Genomic DNA, 18,438 nt, shown 5'->3' on the forward strand with positions numbered 1-18,438 from the left:
TAATCTTTTCCAAATCTCTTTTGGACACGTAAATGTTCAATGCCGGTTTTCTCCTCTTCCATCCCGCTAGTGTGTTTATGACATAATCACTCTTCAGAGCAGTCTTTGCCACAAAATGCAGGAGTTCATACAGGGAACCTTTGATCTAGCAAATGCTTGTAATTTAGCTGCTGGGGAAAAGAATAAAAAAGGTAGCATTTCAAATTCCATGAAAATGGAGGAGTTTTCAATGACCTAATGACAACAGGAAGTTACCCATGAACCAACAATGTCATTTATGTCACTTACCTTGTGTATATATGGCAATGGTTTGGAAGTAGTTTGAATATAATTTTCTCTTCACTGTGGATCAGATTAGTAAACAAGGCAATTCAAGCTCATCTTATCCTTATCCTTTTCCTATCACCTAATTTCCTGTTACCTGCCAGTCAGAAGACATAGGTTCAAGTTCTAGCTCTGTTACTAACTGGATATGGACAAGTCACTTTATCTCTCAATTTCCTCATTTAAAAAAATGACAGGATTTGACTAGATGATATCTAAAGTTTTACCTAGCTCTACTACTCTGATTCTGTGGCTTTGCAGTTAGAAAATGTCAATTAATTTGGACTGTTTATTGACTTAATTTATGGAAGCAAATGTATTGAAGAATCATTTAATATATTTCAAAATCAATCTAAATTGTGGCAGGAGGTCCCTTTGTGCGCCTTTCAAATTATACTGTGCAGCTGATTGCATAAACTGTATTCATAAAGCTGACCCTAATGTTGATGCAGAATTCTGCTAATTGTATAGTAAAGGGGTCCATGATGGTGGGGTGGTGAGGAAAGGGAGGGATTGTTTATTTTCCTAATCTGGACTTGGTCCAGTTTGGAAAATAAATACTTTGGTCTCTTGGTGATCTGCCGTTTCCCTCTCACCAGCTATTTGCTTTTAAGCTGTTAGGGTTTTGAGATCACATTTTGTGAGGGTCCCATGATTTCTGAAACAGGAAATCCAAAAGAGAGAGGCTCAGAACGTTTGGTCAAAGAACTTTTTTTTTTCCCCAATATTTCATAAGGCAACTTGCATCCTGGCTTATATTTAAAACACGCTATTCAGGTGTCCGGTAGGTGGCGCTGTGGATAGAGCACTGGCCCTGGAGTCAGGAGGACTTGAGTTCAAATTTGGCCTTGGACACTTGACACTTACTAGCTATGTGACCCCGGGCAAGGTACTTAATTTCGGTTGCCTTGCCAAAAAAGAAACACCAAAACCAAAAACAAACCCCCCCCCACTAATTCTGAGTAACACAAGTAGAGATAGGTCAAACAGCCTGTGTAAACAACCACAAAGAGTTCTCATCAGTCTTTTTCTCCTTCTTTCTGAAACACACAGCTATGTGGTAAGTTTAAGATTGTTAACTTGGAGGCCTGGACATTCCTTGCTTTTATATGCTGCCCATTGGCAGCCTTGGAATAGGAGAGAGACTGTAGACCTTTTGACAATAAGTTCTCTCATCATGCTCCCATGGCTAAGCTACTGTGCTTTTCCTGATTTTGGCAAGGAAAAAAGTGCCCTGAAAGAATTGCTCAGTAATCATGAGCAAGCTTGTGCATGGCCTGTAATGGCTATCCTTTTGCAAAGATTGATCTGATACAACAGTTTCCACTAATATTTTCAAATGGTCATATCCAGGTGTGTACAAAGTAGTTGAGGGAGAGGAGATATAGAAAATAAGTCCACATCTTAAATCCTGAAAAAGCATACAATTTACCTGTTTGCATTCATTATGTAATGTGTTCTCCAAAAGTTTTTAAAACGGCATTTTCTTCTTCTTCTTCTTGTGTCACTGATGATTTATATTATTTTTATTCTTACTCTCCTCTTCTGGGCACAATCTTTAGTTGAGCTAGATCCTCCACACTGTAGAGGTACAGCAAAGAAAGGAAAACTTTATGAGGCTTAAAGAACTGGGTAGTTGAAAATAGGCTTATCAAATCATTTTTGGCTACAAGAAATCTTGGACATCATCTAATTCGATCTCTTGTAAGGACATCTTCTCTTTGGGATTTTTATTAATGAAAATCTATTTAGAGTATAGAGGGTGTGGACTCTGGTTGGGAGGGAGCTATTTGTAGTACATCTAGTGAGACGCTAACTCCCATGGGAAAAAAGATTTTGGAAAATTCAAATATGAGAAGTAAGAGAGAGCCAGAGAACATAAAAAAGAGGGGGAAGAGAGAGAGAAAGACAGATACAGTGCCAGTAGACTTTGAGCAGGTTCTCTTAATTCCTACTGTTAATAATAGAAAATCTTCATTCTGCTCTTGAAGCACTTTGCAAATATGGAAACCAGCATTGCAGTAGTAGAAAATCAACAATTCTCTGACCCTAAGATTTCACTAAATCCATCTGAGAAACAAAGTCATCTTTCAGGCATGAAGACTAGCATTGTCTGACAAGCCAGCATCAGAATTGGGAAATTTAAACTTGCACCCTGCAGAAATGTAACTGGGGAGAAGGTTGTTAGAGAAATAGATGTTCAGAGAGTTTTTTGTTTGATTTACCCTTTTATTATGTAAATATTCTTTAATCATTCTACAGTAAATATTTTTTCATCTTACTATTTCTTGCTATTAAATTCTCACTGACTCTGGAGATGTTCAGAGGAAAATGGGAGTTTGATCACAGATCACAAAACATAGATCCAGATCTTGATGGGCCTTTAGAGGTCTCATCCAATGACTCTTTTATAGATGAGCAAATCCAGAAAGGTTCCAGTAGCATTTAGAATTTGAACTCCAGATCCAGGAGACTGGATGATAAAATCAAACAAAATTTAAGAAAACGTAGAGGTACTAGGGCACAACACTTCATTTTACAAATTTACGTCTAGGAGTAAGAAATTACTTTGCCAAGTTCACACAGGTAGGAAGTAGAATCTGGAGAAGTCCAAGCTATAAACAGAGAAAGCTGTGTCCCAGAAAGCTGTGACGGGATGCAGTTGTTTATAATTTTGCTATGAATATGATTTTTTAAAAAATCTTTATCTTAATGCAAATAACAAAATTAGAGAAACTGTTACACAATCTGGTGAGAAAACCCAAAGGACTTACACATTTGATAAGATTTCCAAAATTGTGTTTGTGAATCTAGAGATCCCTGGAAAAAGGACTTGATGTAACACTGCTTGCCATATAATGAATATGTACCAAAGAGGCAAACTGCATGAAAAGTATAAGTTTTGTAAGGGAGTCATCATTGCAGCTCACTGAGCAGGAAGTGATGTGATCAGATCTACTGTTTAGGAAGATCAACTTGACAGCAAATGGAGTATGGATTGCAGCAGAAAGAGCCTTGAAGCACGGGGACTCATTCGAAGGTGGTGCAGTAAAGCAGGAGGGAGGTGATGACAGCCTGAGCTAGGGTTGTGGCTCTGTGAGTGAAGGTAAGAGGACATATTCTGTGGGTTTTGTTCAGTCCTTCTAGACATGTCCAACTCTTCATGAGCCCATTTTGGGATTTTGTTTTTGGCAGAGATGCTGGAGTGGTTTGCATTTCTTTCTCCAGCTCGTTTTACAGATGAGGAACTGAGGCAAACAGGGTTAAGTGACTTGGCCAGGGTCACACAGCTAGTAAGTGTCTGAGGATGGATTTCAACTCAGGAAGATGAATCTTCCTGATTCCAAAACCAGTGCTCTCTCCACTGTGCCACTTAGCTGCCATAGGGGACACACATATATAAGAGATATTTTGAAGGTAGAAGCAATAACATTTGGCAAAGATTGGAAATGTGCAGTGAATGATGAGTGAAGTGACTGTGGAGTCAAGGATGACATCGAAGGTGAGAGCTGGGTCCTTGACAGTCATGGGAAAGTTTGGGAGGGAAGGTGGCTTGGGAGAAATGATAATAAGATATGAGGCTTCTATATGGCCTCTTAGTGGCCATTTTTACCATGGATGATTTCTACATAGTCCCTTTTTCCTATGCCAAGTCAAGCACCACTGGAAAAGTTTCAGACTGAAAGTGCAGGTTGTGACTTGCTCTGTATGCTCACCACTAGCACAGGTGCCTCTGTCAAGTAGCCACCACAGGCATGGGCTCCAAACTTTGTTCCCTGACCCTTCTCTTGCTTCACACATAACCCTACCTTGGATCAGGTGCTCAATTTGTCCTTCAATGTTGCTGTTTATTTCTAACTGGAGAACTGTGTCCAACAGACTCATCAGGTTATCTGGGTCAGCATGCCCTGTGTGATCAGTTGTCTTGGAGTTGATCGTTCATTCCCTCCCATCTTCAAAATCTGTCCCAAGATTGACTTTTTTAGCCTAAAAGGTATTGCAAATGTCTCCCTCAGGGACCTTATACCATTTTATGGCCTGTGACAACATCCAAATATTTTCCAGAAATCTACTTTGGAGTGTGGGCAGTTCTCTAGTAAGGGACTCTGCCCTCTAACAAAGATGCTGTACAATCCTATGAAACAACCTTGAGTTTACCTATGACTTGGTTACTCTGGTTCATTCAAGACAGTCCAGATTCTCCTCTTTTCCATTAAGGAACTTGCATTTATCACAGGGTTTAGGGTCTTTGTATACACTACACGGGAACCCAGTAGGCAGTGTGTAACATTGTAACCCTGATCTGGTTAACAACCACACCAAATCTCTCTTTCCTGTTTGTTAGTCAATGAGCATTTATTAAAAGCTTATAATTTGCCACATACAGTGCTTAGAGCCACGCATACAAATACAAGCAAAATGAAGTCAAGTTCTTCCCTCAAGGAGCTAGCACTCTCATGGAGGATGGCAAAACATGAAGGAGGAGCTGAAAACTGGGGAAGAAGGAAGGAAGCACCTGCATGTGGGCATGGTGGCTAAGTGCAGAGGACAAAATCTGGTCTTTCTTCAAAATGAAGGTTCTGGGAAGAGCTCACCAGTGGGAGAAGGGGCCCATTTTGCCTTCCTCCCTCATTAGAAATTTCAAGATAATCAAGAAGTACATGCTGACATTTCCTCATAAATTACAACATAACATCTCTTTCATTATTTAATCAATAATTGCTGTGCCCCTATCCCAGTTTATGAAATATTAATTATTAAATAAATTGGAGAATCTTTTCCATCATAAGCTTTTGTTCATCTCTATATTTATATTAAGCTCCCTAATCTCCTGTACTTAAGGAAACATAGAGGTTACTGGCTTTACAACTTACCAAAAGTGTAACAAATACTTATTTGTAATATATCAGATATGAGTACAGATCACCTTTAGCTAATGTGACTCAGTTCTGGAAATGTAGTTCCACCATTTAACTCTCTTAGAATGGCAGCCAAAGACTCTTAAGACTTCTCTTCGTGTTTTTTTGAAAGATAAAAGTTAAATTCTAACTCTTTCTATTTTTTTTCTCCTTAGCAGTTAACTCTGTCTTCAGGATCGAAGTTCTCTTGGTCCACAATCTCTGTGGACTTTATCCAATCTTTCTCCAGCCATAAAGGTTAACACAACGACAGTTATATTTTCAGTCTTATCTCCATTTTCTTATATATGACAATTAAGCTGTACTCCCTGATATTTCATTTCATTATTCCAGGCATGGGGGATAGGCCATATGAAAAGTCACGTAGACAGGGGAAAGAATATCATGTGCAAGGAACAGTAGAGTAGATAGTAAGATGCAAGAAGGGGGAGCAATATGCAATGTCTATGAAATTGGGTAAGGCCAGATTGTGTAGGGCTTTACATGCCACTGAACACTTTATATTTTGTCCTAGAAGTATTAGAAAGCTTCAATTTGACAACTCCATGGAAGATGGGTTGGAAAGAAGATATATTTGATACAAGGAAATCAATTAGGAGAGTAATGCAATAATTAAGGTGAGAGATGTGTTAAGGACAGAAGCAAAGGTGATAGTCACGTGAGTGAAAAAAAGAGACAGATGGTGGAGACATAATGGAAGTGGAATTGAAAAGATTAGCAACTGATTGGATATGAGTTGTGAGCAGCAGTGAAGAGTCAGGTAACTCTGGGACAGTTATTTAGACTAGGTGTGATACTTGGGCAACTGGATATATAGACTCTGCATAGTATGTCACTGTAATAATTACTCCCCTACAAGGGATTATCATATTGAATATGTCCACCAGGTGGCAGCCTACTCAAGCCAGAGATTCAGGTGATTGAATAGTTTAAAATTCATGTTGACCAGGTTCTGAAATTAAAGTGGGAGATGGTATTAAGTATTGCCTCAATGCTCTCTCCCTTGCTTTAAATTCACAGGACAAAGGCAACCAAAATATCCAGTCACATTAAAAAACAACAATAACAACAATAACGACTCTTGTGCCCATGTCTGTTTTTCACCTACAGTTCATTTTAAAGAAAATCAATTTGAAAAGACAAAAAATAAACCCTGGAAGAAATTTCCAGAACATCACAAGGCATTATCATAACTCTTTGAGGGTCTGTTAACAAGTAGAGTTAGTGGTTCATGATCTAACAAACCGTGAGAGCCCTTCAAAAGACATTGTTTGGTGAGAAAGTAGAAAACCGGAAAGCTGCTCTGAGTCAGAGTTTCTGCTCCTGGGACATGACAGATTTTTTCGTATCCATTTCTACTCAAATTAACATTCAAAGTAGATGATTTAACAGAGTGAGTTTGGCAAGAATACTTTTCAGGGGGCTTAATCAATGGGGTAATGGGGTCATAGAGAAGTGAAAGATTTTGTTTCCCTGGGAATGATGCATACAAGAACTATCTGAACACTGGGCCCATGAAAATAATCTAAACATAACTTCTGCACAGTAGTGATGAAAGTGCTTATGTTTTCTGAGGTCTCTACTTCTCTTTTTAAATTAGTATAACCAGGCCTTTTGAGCCTGTCGTGTTTATCTAACAGATGGGTGAGGTAGACCCCTTTGATCGGTCACCTGCATCTTTTAAACTGGTGGAACCAAAGTGACTTTTGGCATTCATATTGTTGCCATATGAGGCAGCAAAGAGGATGCAGTGCATACCAAAAATAGTTCATATTTCTGTACTGCTTTAAAGTTTACAAAGCGCTTTCCTCACACAACACTATGAAGTAGGAAATGCAAATATTGTTCTTCCCATTTTATAGATGAGAAAGCTGAGGTTCACAGAGGTTCACTTTTCCACAGTCTCACAGATAGCAGATTTCATTTTTCATATCTGGGTGTTTTTCATTGTACAGTATAGTACCATGCATATGAACAATTTCACAGGATGTTTCTGGAAGCAGAAGTCTTGTGCATGAAAAGCTTCAGATGCAGGGCTGTACCATGAAAGCTAGTTAAAAAACATTTTTCTGTATGTCTTTCTTTGTCAGAAAACAGGATGTATAACACTTTCATTACTGAGAAAGAAGATTATCATTGAAGGGTTATTGTTTTCAGTATTTGCCAGTGATTGCTTATGAGTCTTTTGGTATAAGCATTTCTTTTATAGTGGAGGACATAAATGGCTTTCCTATACCTGATAATTACTGCTTCTTACATTGAATAACTTTTTTAGAGGGGACCTTGTTAACAGCTAAACTCAAGATACATGAAGTTTTCCCTGGGACTCTGGGATGGGGGCATGATGAGGTATAGAATGAAAAAAAAAAGTTGACTCCTCCCTTTGGGATCTGAGGCTCTCCCAAGACCATACCTGGCCCATAGGAGCCCAGAGGAAGACAGGGAGGTGCCCACTGACATCCCCTCACCTCCTGTCAGAGGTCCAAGGTAGAGCTTTTGGTATGTAAAGCTCCGTGTTCGAGTGAGCAGCTTTTCCTGCACAGATGTTAATCATATTTGACATAGTCCCCAGTGGGACAGAGACTATGGAGACCAACCAATAGCCTCTGGTCATACACCCTTTAGGAAGGGGCCTGAGCATAGGGCCAACTGAAAGGGGCCAAGGTGAAGGCTCAGCTTCCTGGGAAGTACCTCAAGACTTGGGACAGATTTTGAAGATGAGAGGGAATGAAAGATGAGCTCCAAGATAACCGATTACACAGGGCATACTGACCAAGATAACCTGATGAGTCTATTGGACACAATTATCCAGTTAGAAATAAACAGCAACATTGAAGGACAAATTGAGCACCAGATCCACGGTAGGGTTATGTGTGAGGGGAGGGAAGGGTCAGGGAACAAAGTTTGGAGCCTATACCTCTGGTGGCTACTTGACAGAAGCACGTGTGCTAGTGATCAGAGTACAGAGCAAGTCACAACCTGTACTTTCAGTCTGAAAGTTTACCAGTGGTGCTTGACTTGGCATAGGAAAAAGAGACTATGTAGAAATCATCCATGGTAAAAATGGCCACTAGGAGGCCATATAGAAGCCTCATATCTTATTATCATTTCTCCCAAGCCACCTTCCCTCCCAAACTTTCCCATGACTGTCAAGGACCCAGCTCTCAGCTTCAATGTCATTCTTCACTCCACAGTCACTTCACTCATCATTCACTGCACATTTCCAATCTTTGCCAAATGTTATTGCTTCTACCTTCAAAATATCTCTTATATATGTGTGTCCCCTGTGGCAGCTAAGTGGCATAGTGGATAGAGCACTGGGCTTGGAATCAGGAAGATTCATCTTCCTGTTTGCCTCAGTTCCTCATCTGTAAAATGAGCTGGAGAAAGAAATGCAAACCCCTCCAGTATCTCTGCCAAAAACAAAATTCCAAAATGGGCTCATGAAGAGTTGCACATCTGGAAATACTGAACAACAACAACAAAATGTATGTCCTGTTACCTTCACTCACACAGCCACAGCCCTAGTTCAGGCCCTCTTCCTCTCCCTGCTGCACTACTGCAACACCCTTCCAATGAGTCCCCATGCTTCAAGTTTCTTTCTACTGCAATCCACACCCCATTTGCTATCAAGATGGTGTTTCTAAATAGTGCATCTGATCACATCACTTCCTGCTCAGTAAGCTCCAGTGATGACTTCCTTATAGAACTCACACTTTTCATGCAGTTTTCCTCTTTGGTACATATTAATTTTATGGCAAGCAGGGTTACATCAAGTTCATTTTCCAGGGATCTCTGAATTCAGAAACTCAGTTTTGGGAACCTTATGAAATATAAGAGATAAGTCCTTTGGGTTTTCCCATTGGAAAAGTTTCTCTAATTTTGTTATTTGCATTAAGATAAAGATTTTTTTAAAATCATATTCATAGCAAAATCATAAGGAACTGCATACTGGCACAGCTTTCTGGGACACAGCTTTCTCTGTTTATAGCTTGGACTTCTCCAGATTCTACTTGCTACATGTGAGAACCTGGCAAAGTAATTTCTTACTCCTAGGACTTAAATTTGTAAAATTAAGTGTGGTGCCCTAGTACCTATACATTTTCTTAAATTTTGTCTGATTTTATCATCCAGGCTCCTGAATCTGGAGTTCAAATTCTAAATGCTACTGGAACCTTTCTGGACTTGCTCATCTATAAAGGAGTCATTGGTGAGGCCTGCAAAGGCCCATCTAGATCTGGATTTATGTTTTGTGATCTGTTCAAAACTGCTTTTCTAAAACTCCCATTTTCCTCCGAACCTCTCAAAAGTCAGTGAGAATTTAATAGCACAAAATAGCAAGATGAAAGAATATGTACTTAAGAATGATGAAAGATCATCTACACAATAAAAGGGTAAGTCAAGCAAAAAACACTCTGAGCATCTATTTGTCTAACAACTTTCTCCCCACCTACAGTTCTGAAGGGTACAAGTTTGAATTTCCCAGTTCTTATGCTGGCCTATCAGCAAGACGAATGCTGAAGTCTTGAGGCTTGAAAGATGACCTTGTTTCTCAGATGAATTTAGTGAAATCTTAGGGTCAGAGAATTGTTGCTGCTCTAGTATTACAATGCTGGTTTCCATATTTACATAGTGCTTCATGAGCAGAATGAAGATTTTTCTATTATTAACTGCAGGAATGAAGAAAATCTGCTGAAAGTCTACTGGCACTATATCAATTTTCTCTTTCTCTTCCCCCTCTTTGGTAGGCTTCCAAAATCTTTTTTTCCACGGGGGTTAGCCTCTCACCTGGTGTACTGTAAATGGCCCCTTCCCAACCAGAGTACACACGTTCTTAGTATCATCCATCACCCTCTATGCTCTAAAGAGATTTTCAGGAATACAAGTTTCAAAGAGAACATGTTGTTCTTACAGGAGATTGAATTAGATGATGTCTAAGATTTCTTGTAGCGAAAATTAGTTTGATAAGCCTTTTTTCTACCTCCTAGTTCTTTAAGCTTCACAGGCTTTTCCTCTCTCTGTTGTACCTCTACAGTGGGAGAATCTAGGTCAATTAAAGATTGTGCCTAGAAGAGGAGAGAAGGAATAAGGATAAAAAAACGATCAGTGACACAAGAAGAAGAAGAAAATGTGGTATTAAAAACTTTTGGAGAATACATTGCATATTGAATGCAAACACGTAAATTGTAAGCTTTTTTTTTTTTAGGCAGTTGGGGTGAAGTGACTTGCCCAGGGTCACACAGCTAGTAAGTGTCAAGTGTTTGGTTTGCGACCAGACTTGAACTCAGGTCCTCCTGACTTCAGAGCTGGTGCTCTATCCACTGTGCCACCTAGCTACCCTTTTTCAAGATTTAAGATGTGGACTTATTTCCCACATCTCCTCTCCCTCAACTACTTTGTACACACCTAGATGTGACCTTTGGAAAATGTTAGTGTTAACTCTTGTACCAGATTAACCTTTGCAACATGATAGTCATTACAGGAAGCGCACAGACTATTGCATGGTTACTATGCAATTCTTTCAGGGCACTTTCGTCCTTGCCAGAATTAGGAACAGCACAGTAGCTTAGCTATGGGGGCATGATGACAGAACTTACTGCCAAAAGGTGTACAGTGGATACCAGTCTCTCTCCCATTCCAAGGCTGCCAATGGGCAGCATATAAAAGCAAAGAATGTCCAGGTCTCTAAGTTAATGATCATAAACTGACCCTATAGCTGTGTGTGTTAGACGGAAGGAGAAAAAGACAGATGAGCACTCTGTGGTTGTTTAGCTGGGCTATTTGACCTATATCTACAGTTACGTTGCTCTAAATTTTTTTTTTAATCTTGTGTTGTTTTTGTTTTTGTTTTTGGCAAGGCAACCAGGATTAAGTGCCTTGCCCAGGGTCACACAGCTAGTAAGTGTCAAGTGTCCAAGGCCAAATTTGAACTCAGGTCCTCCTGACACCAGGGCCAGTGCTCTATCCACTTCGCCACTTAGCTGTCAGCTGAATAGTGTGTCTTAAACATAAGCCAGAGTGGCAATTTGCCTCATGAAGTATTGGGCAAAAAAAATGGTTCTTTGACGAAACCTTCTGAGACTCTCTCTTTTGCATTTCCTGTTTCAGAAATCATGGGACCCTCACAGAAAGTGATCTCAAAACCCTGCTAGCTTAAAAGGAAATAGCTGGTGAGAGGGAAACAGCAGATCACTAAGAGACCAAAGTATTTATTTTTCAAACTGGACCAAATCTAGGTTAAGAAAATAAACAGTCCCTCCCTTTCCTCACCACCCCACCATCATGGACCCCTTTACTATACAATTAACAGGACATAAACATCAGGACCAGCTTTATGAATAGATAGTTTATACAATCAGCTGCCCAGTATAAATTGAAAGGCACAGAAAGGGACCTCCTGCCACAATTTAGATTGATTTTGAAATATATTAAATGGTTCTTCAATACATTTACTTCCTTAAATTAAGTCAATAAATTGTTCAAACTAACTGATATTTTCTGACTGCAAAGCCACAGAATGAGTGTAGTAGAGTTGGTAAAACTTTAGATATCATCTAGTCAAATCCTGTCATTTTTTTAAATGAGGAAATTGAGAGATAAAGTGACTTGTCCATGAAACATAGCTGGTTAGTAATAGAGCAGGAACTTGGACCTATGTCTTCTGACTGGCAGGTCAGTACACCATACTCAAAGGATTCCCAGAGCAGATCAATGACCATACTGTTGACAAGAGCAAGAAAATGAATTAAAAGGCAGTTACCTGGGTTAGGTAACAGGAAATTAGGTGATGGGAAAAGGATAAGAATAAGATGAGCACCAATAGCTTTGCCTACTAACACAACGGAGAGAAAATTATATTCAAACTACTTCCAAACCATTGCCATATATACTCAAGCTAAGTGACATAAATGACATTCCTGGTTCATAGGTAACATCCTGATGTCATTAGGTCATTGGGAACTCCTCCATTTTCATGGAATTTGAAATGCTAACCTCTTTTATTCTTTTCCCCAGAAGCTTAATTAGAACCACTAGCTAGATCAGGAAGATGACAACATGACTTGCAAGTGTAAACAACATAAATGCCAGGAAGCAAGGAAGGGTGTAGATGAAGAGGTATGAAATGAAGTGAGGAAAGCCAAGAAAACAATAAGTACAATGGCAACAACACAGTTAACAAAAAAAAAATAATAACAAAATAATAGAAAATGAATATGGTGAGATTACAAAGAACAGGTTGGTTGAACTGAAAAAATATGAAAAGACACCACTTCCAGCTCTTTTGCACAGATAGAGGATGGGAGAGGGAATGGATGTGCAACATTGAACACTTAAAAAAAATTATTAACCAATTTTGCTTCTTTTTTCTCTTCTTTTTTCTTTTCTTAAAAAAAAAAGGAAAACCAAAAACTTTGTTATGGATGACTCCCTAGGTGGAGAGAGGAGGAAGGACATGGGGAGAAATTTAGGTGACAGAAAACCAAAATACACTAATATAATTTTTTTTAAAACCTAAACAACATGTCAAAGTCTGACATTACATGTAGTCTTCAACCACTAATCTCCACTTCTACAAAGAAGCAGGGAAAAGCGCTTTCTCATGTCTCTTTGGGATTAAGTTTCATCATTATAATTTTGCAACACTCTGCTTTGATCTTTTTGCAGTTGTTCTTTCCATTTACATTGTGTAGCTATTGTACAGTACCCACATATTTCAATGGATCTGTGATTTCATTGTTGTAGTATTCCTGCCATCTATGCAGATCACAGTCCATGCTTGCCCATTCTGTATAATGTTTGTTCATGTCTTCAACATGGAGATCCACCCAATATGCTAGAGGTGTCACTCACTTTTTCTTTTTGGATATCTTTTCAAAAAATTACTATTTAATTTCTTCCAATTGCACATAAAAATAATAATATTAGCATTAGGTTTTAAAAATCCAGAGTTCCAAATTCTCTCCCTGTCTCTCTCCTCCCTCATTGAGAAGGCACATAATTCATGTAAAACATACTTCCATATTAGTCATGTTGTGAAACAAAACACAGACCTCCCCCTTTAAAAAAATCAAGAAAAATGAAGTTTCAACATTGTGCTTCTGATCTGCACTCAGACTCATCAGTTCTTTCTCTGCAGGAGGATAGCATTTTATATCACGAGTCTTTTGGAGTTGTCTTGGGTAACTATATTGCTGAGAATAGCTAAGTCATTCACAGTTGATCGTATTGCTGTTAACATGTACAATGTTCTCCTGACTCTGCTCCCTTCAATTTACATCAGTTTATGTAAGTCTTTCCACATTTTTCTGAAAGCATTTTGCTCATCATTTCTAATCGCATAATATTATTCCACATTCCCCAATTGAAGGATAACCCCTCAATTTCTAACTTTTTTTTGCCACCACAAAAAGAGCTGGTATAAATATTTCCATACATATAGATCATTTCCCTTTTGAAAATTTTTTTTATCTTTTTGGGACACAAACCTAGTACTGATGTTGCTGGGTCAACTGCGTTTTAGCTGTTTCCTGATTCAAACCCTTCCCCTTTTGGTGAGCAAGGAAAGGGTTAAATGCCAGTTGTATTCCAAAGTGCAGCCTCTTCCCTCTCTTCACCTTGAAACATTCAATGACATAGCCCCCAAGCCTGACTCTCTATAATATGGAAGTGACCTTCTTCTCTTAGACCTGATGGGAAAAGATTTCTCCCTTCTCTTTTTTTTTTGTTTGTCCTTTTACACTCCACAACCTGGCTACAGGAATGCAGAGGGAGAGAAAGAATATCAGTTGAACTTTTAGGGGTTTAATTAACAGGACACAGAAAGATTTGCCAGCCCAAGTCTTCTTTCTTTCATACTCTGATCTGACTCAATTAATCTTCACTAAATATATTTTCTGTTTTTCTCTGTTTTCTGTTCACTCACTCAGGCTGCTGCAGTCAGCCAGGGATGGAGGGAGAGAAGAAAGAGACTTTCTCACAATGACATGCCTTGTTGCTTTCTTGTCTACAAGAAACTCACTTCAACCTGGCTAACTGGCAAAACAGCTTTTTTACATGTTTCTTCTCACTGGAATTCCTGCAACTTTCTGTTCTCAGCTGCTCAGTCTAAGAACTTGGTAGTGGTTTCTCTCAATGCCGTGAGGAACGGATAACCTACATCTGCTATTGTTTTCTTCCCTTGTTTTCCTAATCTGGTAGAACATAACTCCATCAAAAGGGATTCTAGGCCTTTGGATGTGTTCAGGGCATCCCCATGCTTATGCAACATTTCAAATGTGTCCAACATAGGACCACCCCCACACACACACACACAAGGAAGCAATCCAGGGATTCTTCTTTGGACTATCCCATACTCCCTTGACATTCCATTGGTATCCTCCCCAACTATGCCAATTGTAAGGTCTAGAATTCCCCTGGCTGGGGAACCTTTATACCTCCTCCATAACCATGGACTGTTCTTTTGACACCAACAGAAGAGGTCAAGTATCTCCAGATTGGTTTAAAGTAGTAGTTTAATCAGTCGTTACAAATATATACAAAACAGGGCCAATCTTCAGTCTAGGGTAGCAGCCAGTAGGTTTAGTAGATCCCCTCAAAGAACCTCAACGTTCTCATAGCAATTATAGAAAACAAAAGGAGGAAGTGTTAGAGAGTACATCATTACTAATTGGTGGATTTTTTTTGGTTTCATGCTTAGTAATGAGCTTAGGAGTTAAGCCAATGCTATGCTTAAACATAAGTTTGGGTACTGATCATGTCCTGGTCACTTAGAGGTCAAAATATTCTTGTTATGGCTTTCACGGGTCATAGTATCTTAAGTTCTGGTTCAGTGTCTAAAACGTAATTCAGCATCTAAGTTATAATTGTTAACACTCAGCATGTTCAGGCTTCCACCATTTAGAGAGTTCAAGTTTTCATGGCTTTTCACTTATGACTGTATTTTATGGCTGTTTCCCAATAGAAACCCAACACATGGTAAGAAGACTTATAAGACATTCCTGTTCCCTTCCCTTTGTCCCTCCTCAGTGAACTCTCAGGCTCTCCACACCCACTGGGGCAGCTGGGTGAGAAGAAGGCATAGTTGTATAGAATACTTGGACACACTAGGAATTATGAACTATGAAATTTTCAGTGAAACTGAGGACCTCCAAGTATTGCCATCTGCCCTACCACTATGTCCTGAAGTCTTCTGGGCTTTACTGTTTGCCTATAATTTGCCATCCCCCCTGCAGGTGAACTCTGTTACATGTGTTGTCTCCATAATTAGAGTTGAGCCCCTTAAGAACAGAGATTGTCCCATTTTCTACGCTTCTGTCTCTAGCGTTTAGCACAGTGTTTGTTATACGCTAAATGCTTTTTCATTCATTCATTCATTCATTCATTCCCCAAATAATCTGAGGTTCACTTCCTACCAACAGGTTAGTATGAGGAGAATCATACTTGAGGAACATGTATAGATGGGTAACTTACATGTTCAATGCTGAAAGATCCCTGATTTCTCATCATGATATCCCCACACTTGTTCTCACTGGGTGAGATAAATACTCTGGGCTTGTCGCTCAGCTGGACTCATGAAGCCTGATTTCAGTACAGCACATCACTATAATCTCTACAACCTCTAGGTTCTGTCTTAGCTGACATCCTTGGCTGAGGCTTTACCAGATGCCTTCTACAGGATGAGAACCTTTACCAGAGGACCAGTAGGAAGCTCCTTCACCACCTTGGCTCTGGGGCCTGCCATCTCCTGAGCAGCAGGATTCTTGCTGTAGGTGCCAAGCTCCCTCCTTCAACTTCTCTATGCAGAAGACTGGGGTTTAGGAAAAAACGTTCTTGAAGCATATGTATATACAAGCCATATGTGTGTATGTTCCTGCTGCAAGGTAGAGTAGGAAGAGAAACTGAGATGAGGAAGAGAATTACTGCCTCTCCCACCACTTTGTAGCAAGGGCAGAGCTAACCTCAAGTTCATTGTCTTTTCAAGTCTTTTAGATTGGGACTAGATTGTTCATTTGATTTTAATCCAAGTCTCAAGGAGTATGGCTGAACCTCTGAGCCCACCATTAAAAGATCCCTTTGCCCTATCAGTTGCCTTCATCCAGTGGCCAGTGCTCCACAATCCCATCAGATTGATTAAGAACTTTTTTGACTCCATTTCCATCTTCATGCTTTAACCTGACTACTTCCCAAGCCTAGAATGCCTCAACTTCCTTGTTAGGAACTAATCATGGTCCACCTTCTATTTTCTTAGGTGATTTAGGAAAATCTGCTTCAATAGATTGTCTTTACTTTTACTTTTTTTTTACTTTTACTTTTTACCACTGTTTACTACTTTACACTTAATTTCTTCTTTTTAAAAAATTCACCACTCAAAGGTGGGAAAGGGAATGGGGAGCTAATTATATGGGTTACTTGTTCCCAATTCTTTCTGACAGAGTTAACACAATGTGCCATTAAACAATTTTCATTGGGTAAACGTTAGAGGAGGGGAGTAGGTGTCCAAAACTCAAGCTTTTTTGGGAGAACACAAGGAGCAGGTTTAACTTCAAGTGCAAGTGATTTTCCTAAAGTTCAGGTCTAACCTTGTCACTTCCTTACTCAATAAACTTCAGTTCCTAAATGAATATACTTCTATCACCTATAGAAGCAATCAAAAATCAGTTAGTCAAGAAACATTTATCAACTGCCTACTAAGTGCCAGTTACTGTGTTAAGTGCTGGAGAAAAGGAACTCTCTTAGGGGAGACATAATATAAACAAATATATATAGATAAACTGTATGTGTATACATATATGTATATATGGAGAGAGAGAGAGACAGAGAGGATAAAATGGTATTAGTTACAGAGGGAAGGCACTAAGATGAAGGAGGACTGGGAAAGGACTCTTACAGAAGGTTTCACTTTATCCCCACTGTTTGGTCCTGAAAGCTCTTTACAACCTGTTCTCAACCCACCATCCAATCCTTCACACATTACTCTTCTTTATGCTCTCAGTGATCAGACAAATTGACTTTCTTACTGTCGCTCAGTTCAAATCTGTCCTCAGGCATGTAGTAGCTGTGTGACCCTGGGCAAGTAACTTAACCCCATTTGCCTCAATTTCCTTATCTGTCAAATGAGTTGGAGAAGGAAATGTCAAACCACTCCAGTGGTTTCTTTGCCAAGAAAACCCCAAATGGGGTCATGAAGAGTCAGAAATGACTCAACAACAACAACAACAATAATAATACCACTGTCCCTCAGCCATGCCACTCCATTTTGTATCTTCTTGCTTTTGCACTGGCTGCTCCCTATGCCTGGAATGCACTCCTTCCTCATCTTAGACTCTTGGAAACCCTAGTTTCCTTGAAGACTCAACTCAAAAGCCATCTTCTACATGAATCTTTCCTGATTCCCTCAACTGCTAGTGCCTCCTTCCCCAAACAGTCTAGCATCCATTTCTCATACACATACACACATTCATATATTATAAAACTTCATACATATCTATTTCACATATAAACACATATCTGTACACATCTATGTAGATGTGTGAGTATATAAAAGTGTGTGTATGTGCATATATATATATATACATATATATATATACACACGTATATATATATCATATCATATCTCTATATATTCATATTGACTTCCTCCCAAAAAATCTAAGTTTCTTGTGGATATGAACTATTTCATTTTTCCTTTGAACCTAGCCCCTCGTGGTGGGTGGTACATAGTAGACATCCAATAAATTCTTGTTTGATTGACTGAATCACTACATTGGAAAGTTAAATTGGAGATGTACCTCTTTGTACAATTAGACTTGTTTCATAAGCCCGGTTTTTTAAACTCTTTTGTGTGAATATAGGCCAGATTTACCTCTTTTGTACTTGTGGGCATTAACATTATCCAACCTCTCTAAGAGACTGAGACAGAGCTTGAGCCAATGGCACTTACTTAAAGGGTCCATGGTCCCCTCTAGTGGAGTAGACCTCAGATCTTCCTCCTAATCTGAGATACCCCCTCCATTCAGGGCCCTATTTTTATAGGGTTAGATATCTAGACATTCAAGAACAGCTATAACAAATACAGAATAATTCCATTGGTTGACATACAACGCATAGGCTAAAATAAGCAAACAATATATCAGCAGGGTCACAAATTGGCAAAGCAAAGAATATCTCCACTGACCAGGTGTAGTCATCTGGTCCA

At 39.3% G+C, this 18,438-nt stretch overlaps 1 protein-coding gene across 1 annotated transcript in view; it reads left to right on the top strand.

Moving 5' to 3' along the window:
- LOC110218692 (aldo-keto reductase family 1 member C1-like) overlaps positions 1-9,420 on the top strand; it is a 48,357-nt gene extending 38,937 nt beyond the window's left edge. Inside the window, exon 9 of the mRNA XM_078156252.1 lies at positions 9,378-9,420. Within this exon, the coding sequence (XP_078012378.1) occupies positions 9,378-9,405 (28 nt within the window). The 3' untranslated portion in view covers positions 9,406-9,420. The remainder of the gene's footprint in view (positions 1-9,377) is intronic.
- Positions 9,421-18,438: the final 9,018 nt, after the last annotated feature.

This window comes from Phascolarctos cinereus, unplaced genomic scaffold (assembly GCF_003287225.1).
Source record: "Phascolarctos cinereus isolate Bilbo 61053 unplaced genomic scaffold, phaCin_HiC Scaffold_1;HRSCAF=81, whole genome shotgun sequence".
NCBI classification, from domain to species: domain Eukaryota; kingdom Metazoa; phylum Chordata; class Mammalia; order Diprotodontia; family Phascolarctidae; genus Phascolarctos; species Phascolarctos cinereus.